Source organism: Astatotilapia calliptera, chromosome 1 (assembly GCF_900246225.1).
Source record: "Astatotilapia calliptera chromosome 1, fAstCal1.2, whole genome shotgun sequence".
NCBI lineage: Eukaryota > Metazoa > Chordata > Actinopteri > Cichliformes > Cichlidae > Astatotilapia > Astatotilapia calliptera.
In genome coordinates, this window is record NC_039302.1 from 20,145,958 (window position 1) to 20,169,720 (window position 23,763).

At 40.3% G+C, this 23,763-nt stretch overlaps 1 protein-coding gene across 2 annotated transcripts; it reads right to left on the reverse strand.

The window, feature by feature from the left end:
- Window positions 1-1,282: 1,282 nt before the first annotated feature.
- Window positions 1,283-16,527, reverse strand: crispld2 (cysteine-rich secretory protein LCCL domain containing 2). Of its 2 annotated transcripts, none has more exons than XM_026168529.1 (15): window positions 16,464-16,527; window positions 13,852-14,210; window positions 12,325-12,443; window positions 10,395-10,527; window positions 9,066-9,181; window positions 8,568-8,668; window positions 8,303-8,485; window positions 8,159-8,219; window positions 7,978-8,044; window positions 7,502-7,632; window positions 7,335-7,378; window positions 7,142-7,214; window positions 6,361-6,436; window positions 5,043-5,173; window positions 1,283-3,290 (listed from the first exon to the last, which is right to left on the reverse strand). In XM_026168529.1, the coding sequence occupies exons 2-15, from the start codon at window positions 14,119-14,121 to the stop codon at window positions 3,239-3,241; spliced, it is 1,557 nt and encodes a 518-aa protein (XP_026024314.1). In that variant the 5' UTR covers window positions 14,122-14,210; window positions 16,464-16,527; the 3' UTR covers window positions 1,283-3,238. The 2 variants fall into 2 exon arrangements, with proteins under 2 accessions (XP_026024314.1, XP_026024305.1); XM_026168520.1 differs by lacking the exon at window positions 16,464-16,527 and adding an exon at window positions 14,363-14,437.
- Between the last annotated feature and the right edge of the window lie 7,236 nt (window positions 16,528-23,763).

Consider the following 23,763-nt stretch of genomic DNA (forward strand, 5'->3'; position numbering starts at 1 on the left):
GAGTGAGGCAGATGCTCACTGTCGCCGGCTATTTTGGCCCTCTTTTTTCAAAACACTCTTAAAAGCTTTTTAAAAACTCTTGGATTTATAGTCCTTGACCTCTTTTTTTAAGTGTCTGAAGAATTTAGATGTTTCACCAGTTGGGAAAATAATATTATTGCTGCTGTGTCACATGTAGCCCAAAGACGTAGCTTATTTCTAAGGAGATAGTCGAAACTCTGTTTTTTTTTTTGTTTGTTTTCTTTCTTTCAGTGGTCCACTCTATTTACTCTCTACACTTTCTGTGTAGAGTTTGCATGTTCTCCCCATGTCTGCGTGACTTCTCTCTGGGAACTCTGGCTTCCTTCCACAGTCCAAAGACATGCAGTTAGTGGGTTAGGTTAACTGGTGACTTTAAATTGCCCCTAGCTGTGAAAGGTGGTCTGTCTCTTTGTCTTGACCCTGTGACAGATTGGCGACCTATCCAGGGTGTACCCCACTTCTTGTCTTATGGAAGACTCAAGATTTAAACTGGAGCTTAAAATGATGATACTGATGCTGATAAAGTTTACTAGAGTCGGTTAGTTACAAAATCGCAACACAAGAGAAGATGCCAGTAGAGGCAGAAAGTAATGTGCACTGTTTGTACATCTGTACGAGGAAAATAGAGTGTATTTGTGAGTTTTAACCCTTCAGGGGTCTTAATGTCTGCGGCAACAAACAAATGAGATTCTTCTGCTTTTACCCTAGGAATCCTTTGTGATGCAACAAAACAGCCTGTTTGCAAAGTACTTCTTGAGCACAAGAAAACATAAAGTTGGTCTGAAACCAGGAATCTTTTTTCCTTAGCAGACAGGGGATTTACTGGGTGAGTACAAATCTTTATCTCCATTGACAATGGGAGTAAAACAGTCATCACACAAGCCAGTTGCAGCTGTTTATCAGTAGGATAGTCAGGGTCCTGTCCAACGAGGGCTTAACTGAAACTGAACATCTGCCTCTCATATAACCCCTGGGCTTATGAGGAGTTATTATTGTTTACAAGATTGTTTTTTCCCTCTTTCTCCATTCAGCCACCTTTACCCCAATCATAAATAACACATGACCTTTGGCCTTGATTTTTTAATTGGAATTACAGGATGATGATATTATAGTCATGCAGACAAACTTCTTTCTTTCTTTCTTCTTTCCTGTATTATTAAGACCCTATTGGCAGATTATGTGTAAGTCCGTGAGAAGTGATCCCTATTTGTGTTGCTCAGCTCCGCCCATTATGCTTGTGCCCACAAGAAGCAGAGCCAGGTTGTGAACATGGTCAGTTATATTTTTCCAAAGATAATGGACAAATCCTGGGTGGCCTGGATCTAAATTTCATTCATAATTCATGTCACACAGATTTTAGTCCAACATTGAGGCCAAAGTACATTTAATACAGTTACAAGATCTTATTAAAATACATTTTTTTGCAATCTGCACAGGCATTGGTTTCAACCACGTTACTGTGGACACCAGTTAAAGCCAGACTTGTAACATTTCATGGTCATGAAGTCAGGACCTTATGTAGCTAAGAGTAAGCTAAGGGTTGCTTCACTTTTCTGGATATGGATATTATCCTTTACTTAGTAAAGCGGCTCATTCTTCAAATATTATTGCTCACAAACACACAAAAAACAATCACAAAATAACACCCATGATGCGTAATGATTTCTAAAATATCATATTTGACAAGACTTTTTAATTTAAAAGAAAAAAAGAATTGTGTACACTGGGATTTGTAAGACACTCGATTTTCAAACTGTGCAAAAAGTATAGAAGGCACCCTAAACCTGTATAAACGCAATACATCCAAGACAATTGAAACAAATTCACACAATTACTTAATTTTAATCTTACTGTATAAAGATGATTCAAAAACAAAAATCTTAGTATTTACAGATCCCACAACTTTACAAAACCTTTAGCGTTTTCCACAAAATTCCCACATAGAAAAGATCTAAATACTAAGCACAGCGATAGGACTGAGGTAGGATAAAGAGACAGGAAGTTGGAAAAGAAGAAAACCAGCAGGTAGGTTAAACGGGCTAAATGGGACTATGATGTTGGGTGCGTTTTGCAGGAGGGCAGCACTTCTACACAAAATGGACTTTACATTTATTTCATTCGTTTCTACTGAGTATCATTCCCTCATGTCTGTGCATGTAAAATTATATCACAGAGCTAAATGAAGAGCAAAACTATTAATCAGACCTGACCAAACACAACCGTGCTTTAATCCACTATGGTGAGAGATATTACACTTGTCTCCTGTGTGTTCTGCACAGTGTTAGTGTCAAACCTTCACAACGTGGTCCAGTCTCTGAACAAAAAGCACTCTTTGTACCTGAAACATGCAACACATTCAACGGTCTCACGTGGGAAGGGGGGGAGCATTTTGCATTTTCATGAAATGTATTTATTAGAAACAAAGAAAAGAAGAAAGCACTGAGCAGTTAATAAATATAAATTGGGATGTTACTACTTATTATTATAAGTGCACAAACTGTCTCACCTACACCGGCTCTCCATCCACATGGCAGGCACTGAAGCAACACTAGTCTTCTTAAGGAAAATATTACTTCTCTCCAGCAGTGCCTGCTGCCTTTATACACATTCATTTCGCAGAATATTTGTGCTTCAAAATTTCTGGTCAAAAAAACCCAGCAAAACATCTTTGCTCACACTAAACTTGGACTTCGCTGCTAAGAATTAGAAAAGCAATGATGAAGAAGAGGGCTATATATTTTTTAAATGGCTAGAACTTAAACATGTTATTATTTCTTTAAAAAAAACAAAATATAATATATTCTGTACACAATGATTAAATACAGTGTGATCTGGATACATTCCTGTGTATGAAAAACAAATAACACTTGTAATAGGAACACCAATGTAAACATATTGCTTTTTGTAACACAAGTCTAACTCAAAACTTCCAGCACCAGCTGTTCAATGCATTTTATATAATATAATTTAAAAAAAAATTCTGTATTCACAGATTATGTAAGTCTAAGAAAAGATGAAGGAACATGAAGGACTATCAATGTGTTGGATGAGTGGATGAATTTTACTGTATGACTACTGTTTGTTAACTGAGTGGGGAAAGTTTCTGTCAGTCAGATGGGACAGACAAACAGCCATGGCATCAAAGCTATGGGCACTTTCTTCTCTTCGAGAGCAGCTGAGGTGACTCTGTTGGTCTTCAGGTTACTGAACTTAAGTCTCACTGCCTCACAGTAAAGACTCGGAAGGATCCTCCCTCCATGTTGCTTCTGCTGCAAATGGACATGACAAAAAAGTGTTAATTTTATCACTACACCATGAAAAAGTATGTTCTTTCAAAATTCTGAGAAGCAAATTTCAGAAGCCTGATCAAAGGTGAAGGAGCAAATGTGGAATAATCTTGCTTTCCCGTGAGTTTGTGTGCTCCTTTAAGTCAAATGAGACCCCTCCAGTTCCTCAACCAATCAGAGCCATCAAAAGCACACAGTCATGGTGCACATGATACATTTAGGAGGAAAGGACACATTTGCAGAATCACTCATTGTATTTATATTTCTGTGACTGAATCTTCCAATTACCTCATGTGTTGAACTGGACGGCTGTAATTTGTTCATTAGCGGAAATATCTCAAAGTCTTGCCATGCTACATAATCATGATAGGCCAGTGCAACTGGTATCTAATCACAAATAATTGTCCATATAGGAAAGCACTCTAAGTGGCTGACAGCATTTCCAGCCTCGAGTAATTGGATAGGATGTGATTACTTCACCAGTAATCCAAGCTGCCCACCCTGCCATGATGTTGGCACATGGCACAGACTTTCTCTCAGCCATCTACTGACCTCCTATCCGAATGCCCCGAGTGAAACCTTCACAGCTCTGCATTAGATTTCAGAGAATAAGACTTGGCATGCTTTTGACCATTCAGCACTTTGCACACTCAATTGAAATGCCTGAGTAAAGTAAGCAAAGGTCCCATGTGTGGGCCGTCCACACACCAAACCACACCATTACTCTTACAACCCCATATGCCACTAGAACTGGCCACAAGGGCTTCTTTGCCTGAGCTTAGTCCACTGGAGCCGGCCACAGATGTGAGACTGATTTGAGAAGCATAGTGTGCATGAAGGGAACCCACTACTTGCAGTATTACAGTGCACATAAATCAAGATAGGGTATAGTGAATAAAAGCACTTTTCTCTGGCATATTTTATAGTCTCTTTTACAGCTCCAAGGTGTAATGGTTAACACATTCACCTTAAACACGACAGATCCCCAGTTTGAGACTGGGAGGAGACACAAACCCAGTCTCAAGGGGTCACGAGCTAATGTAATCTCAGGTCTGGTCCTAAACCTGGAGAAATGAAAGAGTTGTATCAGGAAAAGCATCCAGTGTCCATCCATTCGAAATAAGGGAGCAGCTAAAAGTGCCTTGTTCTATTTCAGACTCTCTTGGACAGTTTACTTGTCTAAATTTCAGCAAGCTTCTGGTTTTTATTTCAGTTGCATTTGACTTTTTGGTGACTACACTTTATACAAAATTTGATATAAAACTCCACCTTCGATTAACTTTAATTTGATTTTTATTAAATTAACTCCTCCTAAAAGAGAAATAAAATGTCCCTTTTTGATAAAGCATATAGTTTGAGATGGAACAGGTGTCTCTGAATCCTCCCTTGAGTTACTGATGCTGCTGGGGCTTCCCTTGATCCACTGACCTTTTCTTCTTTACTCATGTGTTTTCCCTCTCTATGTGTTTATACACCATTGCTATATTTCGTTTAATAACTAAACTCTGCCTCTCTCTCCCACGGTGTGCCTTTTTGCTATCCTAACTTCCCCCCTGACCTCCAACTAGTAGTGGCAGATGGCTGCCCCTAACAGAGCCTGGATCTGCCGAAGCGTTCTTCCTGTTAAAAGGAGTTTTTACTCCTCACTGTTGGCAATTGCTTGTTTAAAGGGCTACATTTTAAACATAGTTGTCAGGAATAATAGTAATCTCCAAAATCCCTGTGGAGCAGTACCTTTCAGATTGGATGCCATTTTTCAGAACTCCTGTGTAGCTCTTTCTCTTGTCCAGAGGCAAAACATCAACAAAACCACCATTGGGTTTGATTACGCCTGCATGGATGGCCGCTTTGCAAATGCTGGAGTTCTGTGAAGAGAAGATATGGTGAACTTGAGAGAGGATTTAAAAAGATGGAAAACCACTTTTTCACTGTGCAAACATTACTTCAGTTTAATAATTGTTTAATACAGCATAAAATATATTTTACAGAAAGACGTCAGCAACCACACACACACACACACACACACACACACACACACACACACACACACACACACACACACACACACACACACACACACACACACACACACACACACTCAAGGAGTAGAGTTTGAGCCAGAAGCATGGCTCCAGCAAAACAGACCATGAGCTCTTATCAACAGTTTGGAGTACAATCAATCATTTCTACTCCAAACATAGATCAGACTGTCCATACACCCTACCAGAGATTGTAACCAGACAGTTTATGCCTCATGTTTAACCAACATTCAGCTTATACACCACTGTGGAAACAGATGTGGGTGCCTCAGATTGCAAAGCATTCCTGGGTGCTGGGCATTTGTTATGAGTCAAGTGTGCTTGTTTCAGGACCTCAGAGGACCTGTGATCTGGTTAAGAGTCAGTTTCATCAGTGGTTAAGCTCTTTAAACCCAGCATTGACCTCATGTGAATTCACAGATTAGCAGCTCTAAAATAAACTTCGAAAGTAACATAAAAGCTTTTACATTTTACATCTGATATGTTTAGTCTGAAGGGCACTTTACAGTGTCCTCTCCACTGTAAACATCTTTTTAAGTCACTTCAGAGAGATATTCTAAACCAGTCTTCCTAGGAGTATTTCTTTCTGTGTCTTCTTCAGTGAAAAAGAGGCACTTAGTTTGAGATAATGCTTGAGTGGTAAAGCCCTATAGAGTCAAAGACATTCTCCGGTTTGTCATTTCATTACTCCAATTCTCCATGATCCTATGATTCAGCTGTTGTTCATGGCCATGCAACATAATCACGCAGACATAATCATTCAGACATCTCCCCGTTTTTGCTGAGGAGGCCAACAAGTTATAATAAACAATCAGCTAATTTTTTTTATTTATTTTTTATTCCTACCATCCTAGCATTATTGGAATAAAACATACACTTTAAAAGCACATAAAAGTACACACCAGCAGGTAGGTTGTGTATTAGTTGCACAAACTGAAACACATACGTTTACTTGATTGTGGTTTATTGCCCCTTAATTCAGAAGATACAGATTGGAAGCTAGTGTTACTTACATCTGTGTAAATCTTGTTTCCAATAACAGGCGACCAGTATGAGGGCTGAGCCTTGCAGTTCTCTGGACAGAAGACTCTGAGAAACAAATTGCACTTGAGTATAAATCTGACAGACAAGAGTCATAGAAAGATGTTTTGCTATGGGAGGGTTTCTTCAATAAGTGGTAATATTTTAGCACTTTCATTTAGCATTCCTATATTCTCAGTTAACGGATGTAGTTGGCAAAAAGACAAACATTTACATTTTATTTTCAACTGCATTATATTAAATTCGAAACTATTTATTTGCTATGCATACAGTGCTGTGCAAAAGTCTTGGGCCACCCCTCCCACCCTTCTTCATATTTCGCTTCCAAGGTGCCAGACTTGTTTGTTCTTGTTCTTGATTTTCAGTTATGTCCTTTTACCCGACAATCTTCAGGGGGATATATTTATTGTTTGTTAAACTATTAATGTATGCTGAAGAATGAAGGTGCTCGTACCAAATTTTGATTTTGCAGCTCATCAGAATTGTACAAACTCTATTTTAGCCCTTTACACCATGTTTCTATGTATGTTTGCACAAGTTTCAAGAAACTATTTCCCATTTTCCTAGCAAAATATAAAGAAATGTGGGGTGTCTCAGAACCTTTGTACAATAATGTAAATAACTAATACAAACACCAAGTGTCCATTTACTTTAATTTACTTTTTATCTGAGAGGACAAGCATTAAATATGTCATCTACTGTTGTAGTAAAAAGCTGTTTTTGAGTAATCAAATGTTGGATGTGTGGTGACACCTTGGACAGTGTGAGTTTGGTTCTTTGTAAGGGCAGATTTCAGCCACTGTGGTGTAACAATCAGCTGTCATTTCTGTCACAGAGAGAGAGAAAAGAAAATCACTTAAAACTCTAATATATATCTGAAAATAATGCAAATCAGCACACAATCGTGACTCAAAGCTCCTCCGAACAAAAGAAATGCTTCACTTACCTTTCACTCTGGCCACTGTGAAGGCATTTCCAGCTTTATATTTACTGTAAAACACATCAAATTTAGAAACCTGTAAAGTCTTCCGAAACCAAATTATTTCATTGTGTTAGTCACAGAAGCAGGCACATTTGTTTCCTATATGTTCCCTTCAGAGTACATATATCTACCTGAGAGACTCAATGCCATTCTTTGTAGATCTGACAAAGAATGGTAACTTATCCATTCTGGAGATATCGATTAGTCCTCCGTTGTTGTCAATCACACCATGATGGATAGCAGCTCGGCAAATACTTGATTGCTGAAACAATGAAAAACAAACGCTGGGTGAAAATCCTGTAAAAATAGCAAAGCTCTTATTTACAAATCAAATACCAAATCAAAACAGTTCCATAATGCGAGAAAAGAATTTAAAAAATGTGAAAACAACACTCATTAGATTAGGATAAATGATAAAACCGGAATTTTAGGAAAAACCTAATACTTGGATGTCCTGAAGCCTATTTTACATACAGGATACATATGAGATATTATTTAGTGCCTTATATGTTGTCGTCCAGTGTGAAACCAGACTAAACCACGTTTACGGTCCCATTATAAACTGCTGCATGATGCAGTAAGTTTGCTTCATACAGGACAGACTCACCACATCATAAGTGACAGTTCCCCAAACTTTTCCTTTCTTTTGCACACAGTTAGCAGGACAGTTGTATCTGCAGAGTCAGAAAGCAAGTTGGCCACCACAGTGCATGGATACTGCAAACTGTGTTATCTTATTTGCAAATCTTAAACTAATTTTACATTAAAACACACTGAAATAACCTCACCTGCTGCAGGTTGAGCCACGGCATTTATCTCGCAGTCTTGTCTCACACTTAATATTGTGAGCTGCAAGGGAAAAAAACATATTAAAAAGTGTAAAATATTAAAATTCATGATGATTTTGATAGGTATACAGTTGCTATAGCTACCAAGAAAAGTGCTGCTGGGAGCTTTTGAAGGCGTTGTCCTGGGATTAGTGTTCTTGGGACTGGAGGGTCTGGACACAGGTTTCTTTGGAGCAATAGTTTTAGGTCTGGCAGTGGTACGAGGTGGCAGTGGGACCTGAGGCTTCTCCACCTCATTCATGTCTTCAATCTCTGGCTGCTGAGAGTCTGTAAAAGGACAGATAGGGTTCAGCTTGGTAACCAGTTTAATGTTAAAATGACTGAGGGAAAATCGCGTGGGTTCGCTCACCTTTGTAGCAAAGGTTATTTCTGCATCCTCCTCCATAGCTTGGAGGGCACTGGGAACAAGGTCGGCCATGCTGGTATGGAGCCTCTCCGATCCAGTTGCCCCTGCAGAAATTTTGAACAATGGGCGTCTTGAGTAAGGTGGAAATTAACCATGAGTCAACGTCACTGGGTTCGTGACCTTGTAGCAAAAACACTCCTCTTTGTCTCTAAGGCAATTACATCTCATAGGCTGTCTGGAAAACAAACTCCTACTCTGCTCTTATTTTCTTTCCCCGTACCTCATAATTACTATTTTTACTCTGACTTCTGGAGGAATTTTAATGGCAACAATATGTCATATGAATGCTTTGGACAGCTAGTGTTTCTTATCTACAGTACAACTATATTAACAACTCAAAATGCAGCTTTTGTGAGCCCTGTAAGGAGAAGGTATGTAAACAAGAGCCTGGAGACCAGAGGTGTTAACGATCAGTACAGCATGGAGGAATACTGATCTTACTTTGGGGAATAGTTGCACACAAGGTAAACAGAATTCTCCCATATTTCTCCCCACACGTTCATCCTTGGGCACACGTGCACAGCGCAGCCCACTCGGTTAGTAGTTGCCCACACCAGCTGTAAAAGGGGAGGGGAAAGTAAATGGCAAACATTAGCACGTACAATTTCCGAAAGGACACACAGAAAAGTAAACAGTCGATCTCGTAACCTAGATTTGTTGCCTCTCTTTCCTCACAACCGATAGGTCCACCATCATTCCAGAGGAAGCACCTATTTAGGCAGTTATAACTAATGAGGCCTTTGGGATTTCCAAGACTGCCTGTTCTGTTATTCTTCTTCAGTCACGTGGTCATCACGTGAACCCAGTTTGCCCTCTGTGACACAACCGGGAGTATTTTCATCATCCAGTTAGAAGGAGGAAATGTCAGTTTTTAATATCTTAACTTGGAAAGAAATTCTCCAAGCCCCAGAACTGTCCACAGTAAAATAACGCAGCTCACGAAACGGAAAGCTCCTGCAGTGGTGTTGCAGATGAATGATGTGCCATTTGACAGGGAATACAAGACATCATATTCGAAAGCGTCTCCAAGCTTTCCTCCCAAACGTGCACTCTCCCCCTTCAGGAATGTTCAGTGGAAGCAGTGAGTCAGCTGGTGAGTGCTGGTAATCCAGGACAGTGCGATTAAAATGTGGTTTGACTGCCTGGACTGCACGTGTATCGGCACTTACAGAGAAAAGGTGGTGATGCTCAGACTTGGCATTGCCCACTCTGCAGCATCTTCAAAAGAATCCAGGTCAAACGGTGTGGCATGTCTGGTGGGATGAAAATGACTACCAGATGGCAGCAATCAGGTTTCAGGGAGGAGTCTAAATGTTTCTGTAAACTCATCCCAACATCCACAAAGTAATGTCTGGGGAAGGATGAGGCAGGCTCATTCATTCCTGTTTCTTTTGAGCGTCTTTCTTTCTTTTTTTTTTCTTTTTTTAAAAAAAACAAACTTTTCTTGAATTATTTGCATCAAGTTATCAAACTTTGCAGGTTCTTGTAGTAATTGATCAAGTTAAGAGCAGGTTTATAAGTTACTGCTCAGGGATTTCTTAAAAGAGCAGTCCACCAGCTTAAATTTAAACTGTCAGACTCCCAATGCAGCAGATGGTGCAGTGGAAATTTCATGTATTCTTTTTACTTGTCCAAATATGGTGCCAACATTACCCACATTCTGACTTGACCACCAACACTTAAGTCAGAGATTCAGTTGTGTTATGCTATGCAGAGTTAATTGTGGGCTTCAAACAAAGATGACAAACCTTTTTCTTGTATTTGTCTCACCTGGGTGTAATGAGTGCACATTGGCCCAGAGCAACGTTCTGGACACCAGGGATTGCACTCATGAGGGTAGGGGTAGGTGTAGTCCTTCACTTCATCGTACCAGGATTGGACGTGGGAGGAAGGTGAACGGTATCTGTAGGATACACACACACACACACACACACACACACACACACACACACACACACACACACACACACACAAACAGACAGTAGGCTCAGTCACAGGGTACCAGGGGCAAAAGGGAAACATCTGGGGTATCTGCCAGGTGCTTTGGCTAGACTTGAGAAACTACATGAACCTGCCTTGCTCTACCCTTGCTCTAACCCTTTTGTCCTCAAATGATGAGTCTGAATATAACCTGGCACACGGAACAGCAGTCTGTTCCCTCCATAACAGAGGGAATCAAATCAAGCTAAAAGACAACAACAAAAAGAATTAGAGCAAAGCTAAACACAGCTTCCCAGTTTAACAAATCAATTCTAGCTCCTATTATAAACATCTCTTTTTACGGTGTTGAAACGTGCAGAGCTTATAAATGGAGAGCAGAGGGGGAGTGAAAAAATGACTCCGCATCAGGGTTTTTTGGCACAGGAAGAAAAGAAGGGAGTAGGAAGGGGGAATGGGTTTGTGAGAATGAGGGCAGATTCCTGGAAGGGCACCTGCTGCGATAGCCATACACTATTAAACACAGAGGCCTACTGTCTGATGTCCACTTGGACACACACACACAACCTCATTCATATCAGACTCCATATGAACAAGGACTAGCAATACCTATGGTTCATGCACTGACACTTTTGTTATAGTTTAAGTAGCTCAAGTACAACATTCATCACTTTTGCTTAGAGTTGATGATAATCTCTTATAAGGACGTTTAGGAGTCACTTGGTACAAAAAAGCTACAAGAAAACTGCCACTCAGTTAAAGTTCAGATTTATAGCCTTCAGAAAAATGATTGCAAATCTGCTTAAAGGAGCAGTGGAAATAAAGTTGCTCTTAATCCATATAGTAGCTGCTCAGATTTTTTATTCTGGGCTAAAAATGGTGGACTGACTGACTAACAATTCCACCGTGCTAGTCCTAGAGCATGTTTAAAACTCCTGTTGATCAAGCAGCCACCTTAAAGGGCTGAGACCCAACTTTAGCTATGAAATTTGAATTCTTACAAACTCATACAAGCCCTTTTTGGTTTAACTTAAAACGAAAACTGCACAGTTGAGAGGAGGAGTGGGATTATAACTCACTTGTTTGGGACTTAATATTAGGGGGCATGGCCATGTTGATTAACAGCCTTACGTCCACTGATTAAAGTCTTTTATCTGTATTTTGCTTAATACAAATTACCCAGCAAACATGGCTGAAAACCAGGTGTTATCCCCTTCATCAAAACTGGTCACAATAAGGTGAATGAACGCATGTAGAACACAAGCCTCCTCACGCTCTTACAAAGTGAGAAATAAAGTTTTGACTATTGCAAAGAAGGAATTCATTGCTTTGTTTTGTTTTTTGAACAGCAATGCAATGTGGTCAGTACATGGTTGTCAACAGATGTCTAGCATCACTAAAAAAAATTTTTTTAGCCATTTACAGTTTTTACATCTAAATTCCAGTTTATTTGTTGTGTAGTGAACTTACCTTATTTTGTTTAATATATACATTATATACACATTTAGATGAACTTTCTCTTGCCAGAAATTCTAACAAGGACGTCCACACATCTCAAATGGACATAAAAAAAACATCCATGACATCAGTTAGATGGTTATTCAACATCAAAGGTGGTCGCATTCCTACAAATGTCTAACAAATAATCTACAAAGTACAGAAGAGGATAAGGTCCAATGATTTTTTTTCTCAGATTTTGAAAAAAAGTCATTTTCCAAAATAAAGCAATAAAATATTCATATTTAATAAGAATGTGTCTCACCTGCCCCAGTGAACTGCCAGGTTTTGTCCAATAGACATGAGCAGGTCCTGAGGTCCATGGTCCCACTGACACTCCTCTGCCCACTGAGTGGCAGATCGCTCCAACTCATCATCCCAAATCTGCATGCATATAAGAAAACAATCATTCATCACCTGCTGTATCAAGTGCAATCCACACTATGCTTTCCTTCCCTCAACCTGCTCTTCTGCTCTTGCACTTCCTTCTCTCCCATTAAGCTGAAACTAAGCCGCACACAAGTACAACAATATCCTTAGATGGTGACATTTGAGCGGAGCTCCTAGCGCCTGGCCTTGGTCCACTACAAATCTCCAGCAATCACAGCTGAATTATCCAAATTTCCTCAGTGGGATTTATTATAGCAGTGGACAAGAGGGTGGAAAACAGAGAAGATACCTGACTCCCACTTTGGAGGGGGCACTGTGAAGTGACTGAACACTCCATACACCATGGCCCCTCAAAGTACATCCCTTCAGTAAATTTCCAGCCTTTTGGTGGTCGCTAACACATGCACACACAGACAGCACTGTAACTCCAAACACCCTTACACTAACACAAACACATCCACTGCCTGTTCGCTGGAATTTGAGAGAGCAAAGACAGTCTGCAGACATTTTCCTTCACAGTGTAACCACACTCCAGAGACACACAGGCCACCACTGCTTCTCTCAACTTTATGGAGCACGTGGTTTTCAATAAGCTTATTTTTGTCTCCACAATAATCCCTCTCCTACTTTATGTATTAATGTGCCATGCGGTCCCTTAAGTTTCCCTTTTCCAGCCTTATTCTCCTTCCTCTTTTAACCAAGCCGCATGTGCTGAGCTGTTTGCAGGTAGGACAGAGTCAGCATTATTATCCTCCCCATAAAAGCGTGGCACAGCAGGCTGGCAGTAGTTCAACATCTTGACTACATGTTTCCAGCAGAGAGAAACGATTGTTTTTATTACGGCAACACCACTTTTTGTACGTCAACTAAAACCCTGATTACCAACCTCATTGGTGCTGCTGACAGATGAAAATTACCTGAGAAGCTGCTATGTTTATATATCATTATATATATTATATATAATCCTGTGTTCATATCATTTGAGTATATATATCATATATATGATGATACATGGTAAAAGATCTGCTTCTCTTACTATGGCTCTTTGTGATGTCACTTAGAGGAGATATTCCTTATATCGTGATCTCAGGCACAACCTGACTGTGAGCACAGAAGCCCCGCCCACCTACTGTTCAACTCCTGTGTTTGCAAGGTAAAGCCAAAAACATGAAGGTTGGCATAAAGAGAAGCTTGTTTCACACAGTGATTAAACTGATGAGCTGAAGAAGGTTCAATATAAGGTAAATAAATGTAAGACTGAACTGTGAATTCTGCAAAACCACTCAAGTAAAGCAAATTAAAAAATCAAGTGCAAGAAATAAGTATAACAGTTTTTTTCCAGGGTAAAGTAAAAGGTTAGCTTTATCTGCATGATAATACTGAAATAGGTCAATAATCTTACCATGTATTCCATGTTTGAAGCAGTGGGGTAAACCCCACCCCTCAGCTTGTTGTGCAGCTGCAGGATCTCCTCACGGTCTGACCAGAGGATGGCTCGGCGGGTCCTGTTACCAGCTGTGTTGCTGGTGCCTTTCTGCTCTGCTTCCTCCTCATAGCGGCTCAGTAGCTTCCTGAGCTCACTGGAGTCTGGCAGGAAGAGGGAAGCCGAGTCTCTGATGCACAACAGCACGAGGACGAGGACAAGGGGCCAGGTCACTGTAGCGCAGGTCATCCTGACACTTGAGCTGCGTAGTTTATACTTTAGGACTAGACAGCAGCTTGTGGATATAGAGAGGCTCCTTTCACAGTTCCAGATAAAATCTGCAGGGTGGAAATGACGATTCAATGATGGTTTCCTTCCTCTGTGATTCAAGAAAATGACCAGATTACAAAATATGGGCACACACACTTCCCACACTTAACTAATATAGGAGGCACTTCTTCTAATAAAGTTGCAAAATAAATGCACACACCTAGAAACGACTGCACAGCAAGACTCTTCTTTAATATCTGTCTCTCCTTCAGGTTGTTTTTAGTTGATAACTCTTCAATATTCCCTTTGCATTGCTATGTGTTATAACTCCTACTGATGAAGAGTGTTTGGTGATGGGGAGGAGCAGTAAAATAAAATTTCCTAACTCAAAGGTGGACTTTTTTTTCTCTGCAGTTCTGCTTTGTGTAAGTTCGGCTTTTGGCCATCTTATGACTGTTTTACTATTTGGGCCAATAGACTCTGATGCAATCCAAAATGACTGCCCTGCAATAACAACATTTCTTTGAGAAGCTTCTGAATGCTTGGTTTTATTTAGGCCAAAGCATAAAAGAAATACTTCAATGTTCATTTTTTTGAGGTTATGAAGGTGTTTTTGTTTATTTGCAGTGCCATAAAATATACTGAAAGGTGTATGAAACAGATATTGGCCACAGAGTTCAATCAACCACTCTCATATAGCATGAACAAAATTATAATCATAAACTTCCATTAGATTTATCTGATAAATTGCTGATTATTTGAGGCATTTTGTTTCCTTTTCAGACACTGTGAAGTGTACATGATCAGCTTGTAACATATTGTGACATTAAATGCTTAAATGATCATTTTTAGTGGCCTCAGTCTTAATGTACAAGGATCTGTCTTATTCATAACAACCTCAATTATTTGACCATAAACATTAATATGACATAAAGTGTCCCTAATAAATTAGTTTTATATTCATGACTAAAAATGTATGAAAAAGTCTGTGTACATAACCCACCTGGACCTAGTGCACCTTAATTATATACAACATCCATCCTGTATCACTCCAGTTATTTTAGCCAAGCCAAGCAGCACAGTGAGATCTGCTGAGGGGGACCTGAGTTCAAGCTGACAACTTCTCACTCAGCTCTCATTAGGCAAAACACTGCATTCCTCACACATATTAGGAAGGTTCATAATATTGTGTAACTGACTCTTTACCTGACCTCGCTCCGAAAGGCAACAAGGTGGAGGCAAGACGTCCAAAACTAAAGCTAAACCAAATATCCCTAAGTCATAAACTTCTAGAAAGAGAGAAGAGCAGTCAGTCAGGGTGATCAGAGAAGAAAGGAAAAATAAACCAGCTTGCACTGGTTGCTCTTATCCTTGAATCCCTTCACCTCTTTCCCTTTGGCTGGAGATGCAGCCTGAGGTCTGGCATCGGCTCTGTGTCAACATGCTGTGCCAGCTCAGGGAACTGTGAGCCAACAGGCAGCCCAGCCGCCACACCCTTCTTCTTTCCCTGTGCCCCGTCTTCACACTGAACCTCTACCAGCTTCTCTGTCTGGGCCCTTCTCAAGGCTCTCATGAATTCGATACCAGAGTGACAGACAGAGGAGAAAACCTGAACGCACGTACGTATCGACATCTCGTCTATGTAAACTTGACTCCTTTTTCAACTTCTGGAGCTCCTATCTGATCCAAAGACGGACTGACCTCATCTCCAGCTCACCACGAGGCTGAATGTAAACAAAAACACATGCCATAATGTAGATTCTATCATTTATATAACTTTTTGCAGTCACTTGAAATTTTTGTAATTTGCAATTACTTTTTTAAATTTCATTTTATTGTTTTGGGGGTTTGGGCTTTTTTTTTTCTTCTTCTTCTTCTTCAGAAACCTTAAAGGTCATCATTAAGTAAGTTATTTCTTCTGTTATATCCTGGTCCCAGAATTCTAAAATATAGGCTTCCATAAATGAAATATAATCTTTTGATCATATCGATAACCTCCAAATACACTTAAAATGCTTTGCTCATAAGGTTACTTCCTGCACATAGGGTTTCCATCATGCTACGGCACTTTCCGGGCTGCAGACACTGAAGACCGGTGTCTTGCTAACATCAGAGTTACAATGTGTCAGAAGTTTATATCGCGATGTGAGTGCATGAATAAATCTGCAGCAAATCTCACCAGGTGGGCAGTTCTGCCTTTCCTGCTGTTGCAGAGAATGTGCATTATAAAGTACGGGTTGTTTCGGAGAAAGAAAGAAAGAAAGAAAGAAAGAAAGAAAGAAAGAAAGAAAGAAAGAAAGAAAGAAAGAAAGCGTGCTCACCTCTCTGTTTCTTTGTTAGTATCCAGTAGATTGAGTATTTTCGGTGCAGCTTCCTCTGAGCGCCGGAAAGCTGTTAATTCTCTTATGAGAGGAGCAGGCTGCTGCTATTGGTGGTGTTCCCGGGGAACATAGAGACTGTGTAACTCCTGAGAACTCTGAGAGCCTTATATAGAGAAGGAGACCCCTTAGGACCAGAGGAAAAAATTAGTGTCTCTCCCCACTCGCCAGCTTCCCTTAAGCAGACTATGTTCTTGGCACACAGAGCGCACAGTGCGCAGACTAATGTCAGGAGGACATTTACAAATATTGTAAATCAGCGGTCTGTCAAAACAGCCAGCGGCAGGCGGTGGGATTATAATGAGTCATTTACGTTTGGCTTAGATAAGAAAAAACGCTTCAGAAGAAACAAGCGCATAAGTGGACCATCAGCAGTTATAACAAACATGACGAAATTAAAGGACAAACTTTTTATGCCGACGCCAATTCCAGGGTCATTATTATAACTCGAGACCACACACGAGGATCGATAAGTTGTAATTATTGGATTTGTGATGGTTAATAAATAATTTGCCGATGCTTTCTGGATTAGTTCATCCACCACTGTCCATTGGCTGGAAGTATTTTCTGTTCGGTCATAATTTTCATATAAATGCCGGTAATTCACTGTTATTAAAAGACAAAACAAATAGTGCTGCTACCATTTAAAAGAGCCATCAGGTCATTGTGAGGATAATTTATCTCATGACTTACAGCTCTGCGCAAAAATCTTGAGCCACTCTCGATTTTGTTATATTTTGAAAGGAAAATTGGAAATCGGTGAAGCGATTTGCTGAAAAACGTGTAAACAACCATGGAAATAAAGTATATAAGACGCATGTGCGTTTCGTAAGTGCTTCAATGTCAATCTTTGGTGTGGCCACCTTTCGGCACAGCCTGGACGCTCTCAGGCTAGCTTTCTTGTAATTTCTTTAAGTAGTCTTCAGGAATAGTTCTCCAGGCTTCTTGAAGGACACTCAAAGTTCTTCTTGGATTCTTTTTCTTGGCTGCCTTTTGTTCTTTGTCAAGATGATCCTACACTACTTCAGTAATGCTGAGGTCCGGGCTCTGGGGAGGCCAATCCATGGCTCCTAGTGATCCATGTGTGTTTTTCTATCCATCTATGTTTTTACTGCAGTGGCAGTGTTCTTGGGATCATTGCCATACTCAAAAATTAAACCACTGTCAATCAGATACAATCCAGATGGTTTTACATGTTGAACAAAATCTTATGTTACTTTTCTGTGTTTATAATTACATCAGTTTTGACAAGATCCCGAGCAATATTGGCAAAAACAGAGCACCAAATCATGACGAGCCAGATAAATCTTTAGACCCTTCTTGTGTCCTCTACTTGACAGTTTCCTCATTTTTTTCATGGCACAGAACGCCAAGGATATGCCAGATTTTCAGCTAACATGTATCTGGAAATCACCTTGTTGGTGAAAAAACACTATTTTAGGTCAAACTGTTTATAACTAACAATGGCTATCAAGTGCAAGTATGAATGCCGTCCTACATCCTGACTTGCACTTACATGTGGGGACTCATAATTTAAAAATAAATTATTTACAACCCATTTAGGATCTGTAATTTCTTGTGATTGTAAAATCTGAATGGCATCGTCTTGGATTGTCAGTTTAACATGAACATGTAAAACCATCTCAGCCAGATCAGATGGAGGCCTGAAGGCCAATTGTAGGAAACATATCAGCTTCATCTGAATTGCAGCCACATCAAAGGGTAGAGCTTTTAAGAAGGTTTTATCTGTAAAAAAGCACTTCCTATAATTTGCGTCATTTGGATGAGAATGAAGAGGAAGGAAGGAGGCTTTGCGAGCTTGCATGAGAAAACACGAATCGTCTGCCCTGAAAAGCGGCTTCATGGTATGATGCTGCCATATCGCCTTACTGACCCTGCAGTGTTCTAGCTGTGTTATGACCCAAATAGTTTAGATTTTATTCCATCGTATACTTGATTTTTATTCTGAAATATACCAGATACGTACAAGAGCGTGGCACTCAGAGGGCATGCCAGCAAACTAAATCCCCAGACAAATTCTCTTCCCACACGGTCTCTGCCAGCACAGGCTCTGAACTTCTTCTTATTATTGCTTTCTTTTGTTTTCTTAAATACATGTTTAACAGGAAGTCTGGCCATCATACCCTGCAGAGATGCTTTTAGTGATGCTCATGCTTGATGAACTTCATTACTAATAAAGTATTCTCTGACAAAATGTAAGAGACGTTTCATATTTACACAGGACGTCAGACCAGTTTTCAATGAGGAAAATCTTGCTTCGAGAGAATTGTGATCCAGATTTTGAAAATAAATACATTTATTCATTTTTAAGGAACTATAAAATAGAATTATATAAATACAAGCTGCATCGAGCAGATAAGGTCAGTAAAATGACACAATAGCTCTGACCTCATTCAGTTCTTGACCTTGCTGACTAATCGTTACGGACTGATTAGTCAAACATAAATCCATCCATGTGCCGGGAATAAGCGTGAATATTCGATCATGTTGCATAAGATTTCATGATATTATCATCGTTGGTATTCCGGATTTGAATCTTATTGTGGTTTTGATCACAATCGGTGTAAATATGAGGTAACATTTAATAGTATCCAGATTTCTTATTATCTAAGAACAGGCAAGTGTTTCCCCTTTAATGTGTCAAATATACTTATCTCAGCAGATGAGGATGAGCAGTTTCTGGTTGTGTGATCTCTGATACATTCGAGTGTTTTATTTAACAAATATTTTGCTGCTTACTACTCCAGACTTTAAACTAATAACACAGCTGTATGCCCGTGTGATAGGAGTAAGGATAATGCCATCTGGCTTTGTAACACTTGTTTTGTGTGCCGTTGCAGAGCAGAGGCATTGAATACATTAATGGCTAAAATATTTAGGACAAGAGCTTTGTGATTTGTATATTTCAGATTGTTTTAAAACTGCTCCCCTTCTTTTGTCTTTATGGTGCCACCGTCACTCTCCTTGAACTCTTTATGCACAGATACTTCAGATAAACCTAATGGCTTAACAGATTTGTACTTTTCTGTTTTACATTTAGTCAGCGGGACTCCTTTGGGATTTATCTATGTTGTGTGCTGTAGCCACTTGTTGACAGAGTAATGATATAGATAACCCATCCTTGTTGACTTGTTACAGATGTTGAGGTACAATAACTTACTTCTCAGAAATGTTATTCATTACACGGGTCCATTAACCTTGATATATATTATTCATTCCGGGCCAAATGGAAACTGGAAACTCTCAACTCTGCATTAGTCTCAGTTGAAGACAACAGAAGGATTGCACAACTCAAACATCCCCTTCTTGTTTACTTGGGTAGTATATAAGCATTAGCGGGTGGAAAACAAGTTTCCTTTTTGTAAAGATCAAGGAGGAACCACCATCCGTGACATACAACTGTGACAGGACAGTTTGTTTGGACAGACATCCTTGAAATTCTGGTTGCCATGTTGTTTACCTTCCTGAGAAGGGAACTGAGAGCAAGTGAACCTCTAAACACGAAGCAGTAAAAGAGGAGGAAAAACTGGGGGAGAGTGAATGAAGAAACCATATGGTACACGGGGCCGATTATAAAAACTAGCCAGTGGGTGGATTGTAATGGAACAGGAAATGCATAAAATCACAAGTACTGAGGGAAAGATTAGTAAACTGTAAGCACTAACACAGGAATTAGGTGCGGAGAAGCCTTTTTACTGAAGCTTTAGAGGTTTGTAACATCTTTATTGAAGGATGCCATGTACCTCGTTCAAGGTTACTAAATTTCAAATAAACATTAGAGTAAGAGCAGAAGCACAGTGTTGTTTTTACCTGTGTCCCAAATGTGTACTATACACTCACTTGGCAGGTCATTAGTTACACTTTCCGACTACCAGGTTGTAGTCTTTTCTGCCTCCAGAACTGCATTTCTTCTTTGTGGAATAAAATCATATGACATGATGTCAATCTCCCATTCCACCACATCACAAAGGTGCTCTATTGGACTAAGAGCTGGTAACAGTGGAGGTCATTTGAATAGGATATTCAGGAAGTGTGAGATGCCTATAGCGCTTTGGGGTCCTTAGGGACTAGTAAAGCAATATACAAATACAGGCCGTTTACCATTTACCATGATTCAAGCTTTGTTATATGGCACAGTATCCTGCTGGAAGTAGGCATCAAAAGATGGATGCACTATAGGGCCAGCATACTCAGATTGGGTATGGTATCAGAATGATGCTCATTTGATACTGAAGGAGCCAAACTGTGCCACGCTATGACACCACCACAACTAGCCTGAAATGTTAATACAAGACAGGAAACCAACCACCAACTGGATGGAGGCACACATAAGGTTATAGCATAGGTTATAGTACAGGGTTTTAGAAGGGTGCAGTTACAATCTATGGCATTGATTTAATGCAGACATAAATCCACTGAACTTCAGTAGGTCATCTTGACCTTGTCTAGATGTCTAAATGCAGTGAGCTGCTGTCATGTTATTGACTGATTCTACACGTGCAGCTAACTAACAAACTGACCTGTGAGAGTCTATCAGGAAATACAAACTGGCCAATTTGAAGCTTTTAAAGAGATTTTTGATTCTTGACAACAGATTTAATCATATCAGAAAAGTAGATAAGCGACAGTCTGGAGGTAAATATTAAAGGGAAAAAGTCAGAGTCTCCTTGAAGAGCCCAGTGTGACCCTCGGCGGGGCTTTTAATAATGGAGTCACAGAGCATTGTGCTCTTACATTTTGAAGTCATGGATATCCTTAAGTGCACATTCTGAACAGTAAGAAACTAATCTTGCATTGCAAATTGCAGCTTGCACCCAAGGCATTTGAGAAATGGCAGCTGGACCTTTAAGTGTATTATTATGATCCTTGTTAACTTTTATATAAACCCAGCCACAGGGGGCCACAAGCCAGTATACTCTTAGTGCTGCTCCGGGTGAATGGGAAGGGTTGCATCAGGGAGGGCATCTAGCATAAAATCCTTGCCAAATCAAACACGGGAATCATCAAAAATGTGATCGGTCTGGGCCTGGGTTAATAACCCAGTGCTGTTGGCCAACAGGGTGCCACTCAAAACTGTGCTATTGTTTGCCAAAGTCAATAGAAGAGGAGAGGCAGAAGGTGTATTCAGAGGCAGCTAGAAAGAAGGAAAAGCAGGAGTGTGGAGGTGAGAGTGGGAACTTTAAGAGGAACTATGACTGGAAGATAGATATACTGTGTGAGCAGGAGACCAGGTGGAAGGGAAGCAATGCCAGGAGGTTTAGAGGTGGATTTGAATCGTTTTACCACAATGTATATAAGAATCAAAATAGATTAAAGCCTTTTTTTTATGTAGTTAAAGATTTATGCTATATAATCGATCCAAAGTGGAAAAAGAGTCATTAAAAAATTAATTAATTAAAAGCCCAAAATTACCATGACATTCATGGCCATGATCACTGTACCTGCAGATACACAGAGATGTCCAGGAGAGAGGGCAGAGTACTGTTTTTTACCATAATATTTAATACAATCTTGGAACGTGACCTGACACCCGAGGCAAGACCTTTAGTGGAATCGATTTTCAAGAACAAGAGTGATGTGCAGGGCTTTAGTAACTACAGATGGATAGCGTTTGAGTTATAACATGAAGACAGGAAAGTTGTTGAAGATGGGTTAAGAAGAGGTGACGATCAGCAAGCAGCACTATGGCTTTATGCTGAGAAAGAGCACTACAGATGTAACGTTTGCTTTGAGAGCATTATGGTAAATGGCCTGTATTTGTATAGCACTTTACACTATACACAATCATCCACGCATTCACATTCTGATGATGGCAAGCTACAGTGTAGCCACAGCCACCCTGGGGCGCACTGACAGAGGCGAGGCCACCGGGCCCTCTGACCACCACCAGTAGGCAACGGGTGAAGTGTCTTGCCCAAGGACACAACGACCGAGACTGTCGGAGCCGGGGCTCGAACCGGCAACCTTCCGATTACAAGAGCCCAACTCTTGAGCCACGATCGCCCGCATTAATGCAGAAGCATAGAGGTGGGTCAGGAGTTGCACCATCTCTCTGGATCTAAAGAAAGCATGTGATAAGGTGCCAAGAGACGAACTGTGGTGCTGCATGAGGGAGTCAGGAGTGACAGAGTATGCGATGGTGGTGCATGTACAAGAAACAGACAATGGTAAGGTGTGCAGTAGCAGTGACAGAAGGGTTCAATGTAGAGGTAGGAATGTAGGGAGTGATAGCGCATGAGTTTACATACCCGGGGTCAACTATCCGAACCAAAGGGCAGAGAGGTGAGGAAAGCAGTACAGCTATTGTGCAGCAGGTGGAGAAAAGTGTCAAGGGTGACTTGTGACAGAAAGATGGCAAGAGAGAATGGGGAGACTTACAAAGGACCTGCTATGACATACAGTTCAGAGGGGAAGGTGGCTGAAATGAAGACAGACCAGATTACAAATGAGTACATCAGAGGGACAGCTCAAGATGAGATATTTAGGGACAAAAAAGCAAGGTTAAGTTGGTCTGGGTGTGTGCAGAGTGGGGATATATTGAACTAAGCATGTTGAAGATGGAGCTGCCAGGCAGCAGTTAAAGAGGAAGACTTAAGAGAAGGTTCATGGTTGTAGTGCAGGATGGAGGCAGATGATCTGCTGTGATAACCCTTAAAAGGGAGTAGCTGAAAGTAGCAGTAGTACCACGTGTCCTGTAGTGTTTGCAGCTTGAAGTGTTTAAATGGTTCTTCTGTCTACCAAAACATGTGCCTCGCTGTAGTTAACAGTTTAGTTGTTTGTGTGGTAAAACTCAACTGCTCCACTACATGTGGTTTGACTTTGTTGCCTAAAGAGACTCAGAATAATCACTAATTCCTGTTGCTTCCGTCACCTTGGCCCAACAATATTCTCACATTACAGAAAATAACATGTGGTGCTGAACCAGTTCCATGCATTCTTGCACTTAAGATCTGGTAGTGAATGGTGCAATACTTGCTGTTGAAAAATAGGCCCTAGTTTTAAAATCAAAAAACAAAAACAAACCATAGGTAGGAGCAGGCCACGACATCATTCCTGAAACAGTTGAGAGAGCCTCTTTGTTAGTAAAGGTGGTCTTGTCTGTAGATGTTCCAACGTGACATTTTCTTTTCAGGCTATAATAGGGAAGATCTTAAAGTAGCCTTCTAACGTTAACAAGAAAAATACTACACTCCACTGTAAATTTCACAGTAAAGCCACATTG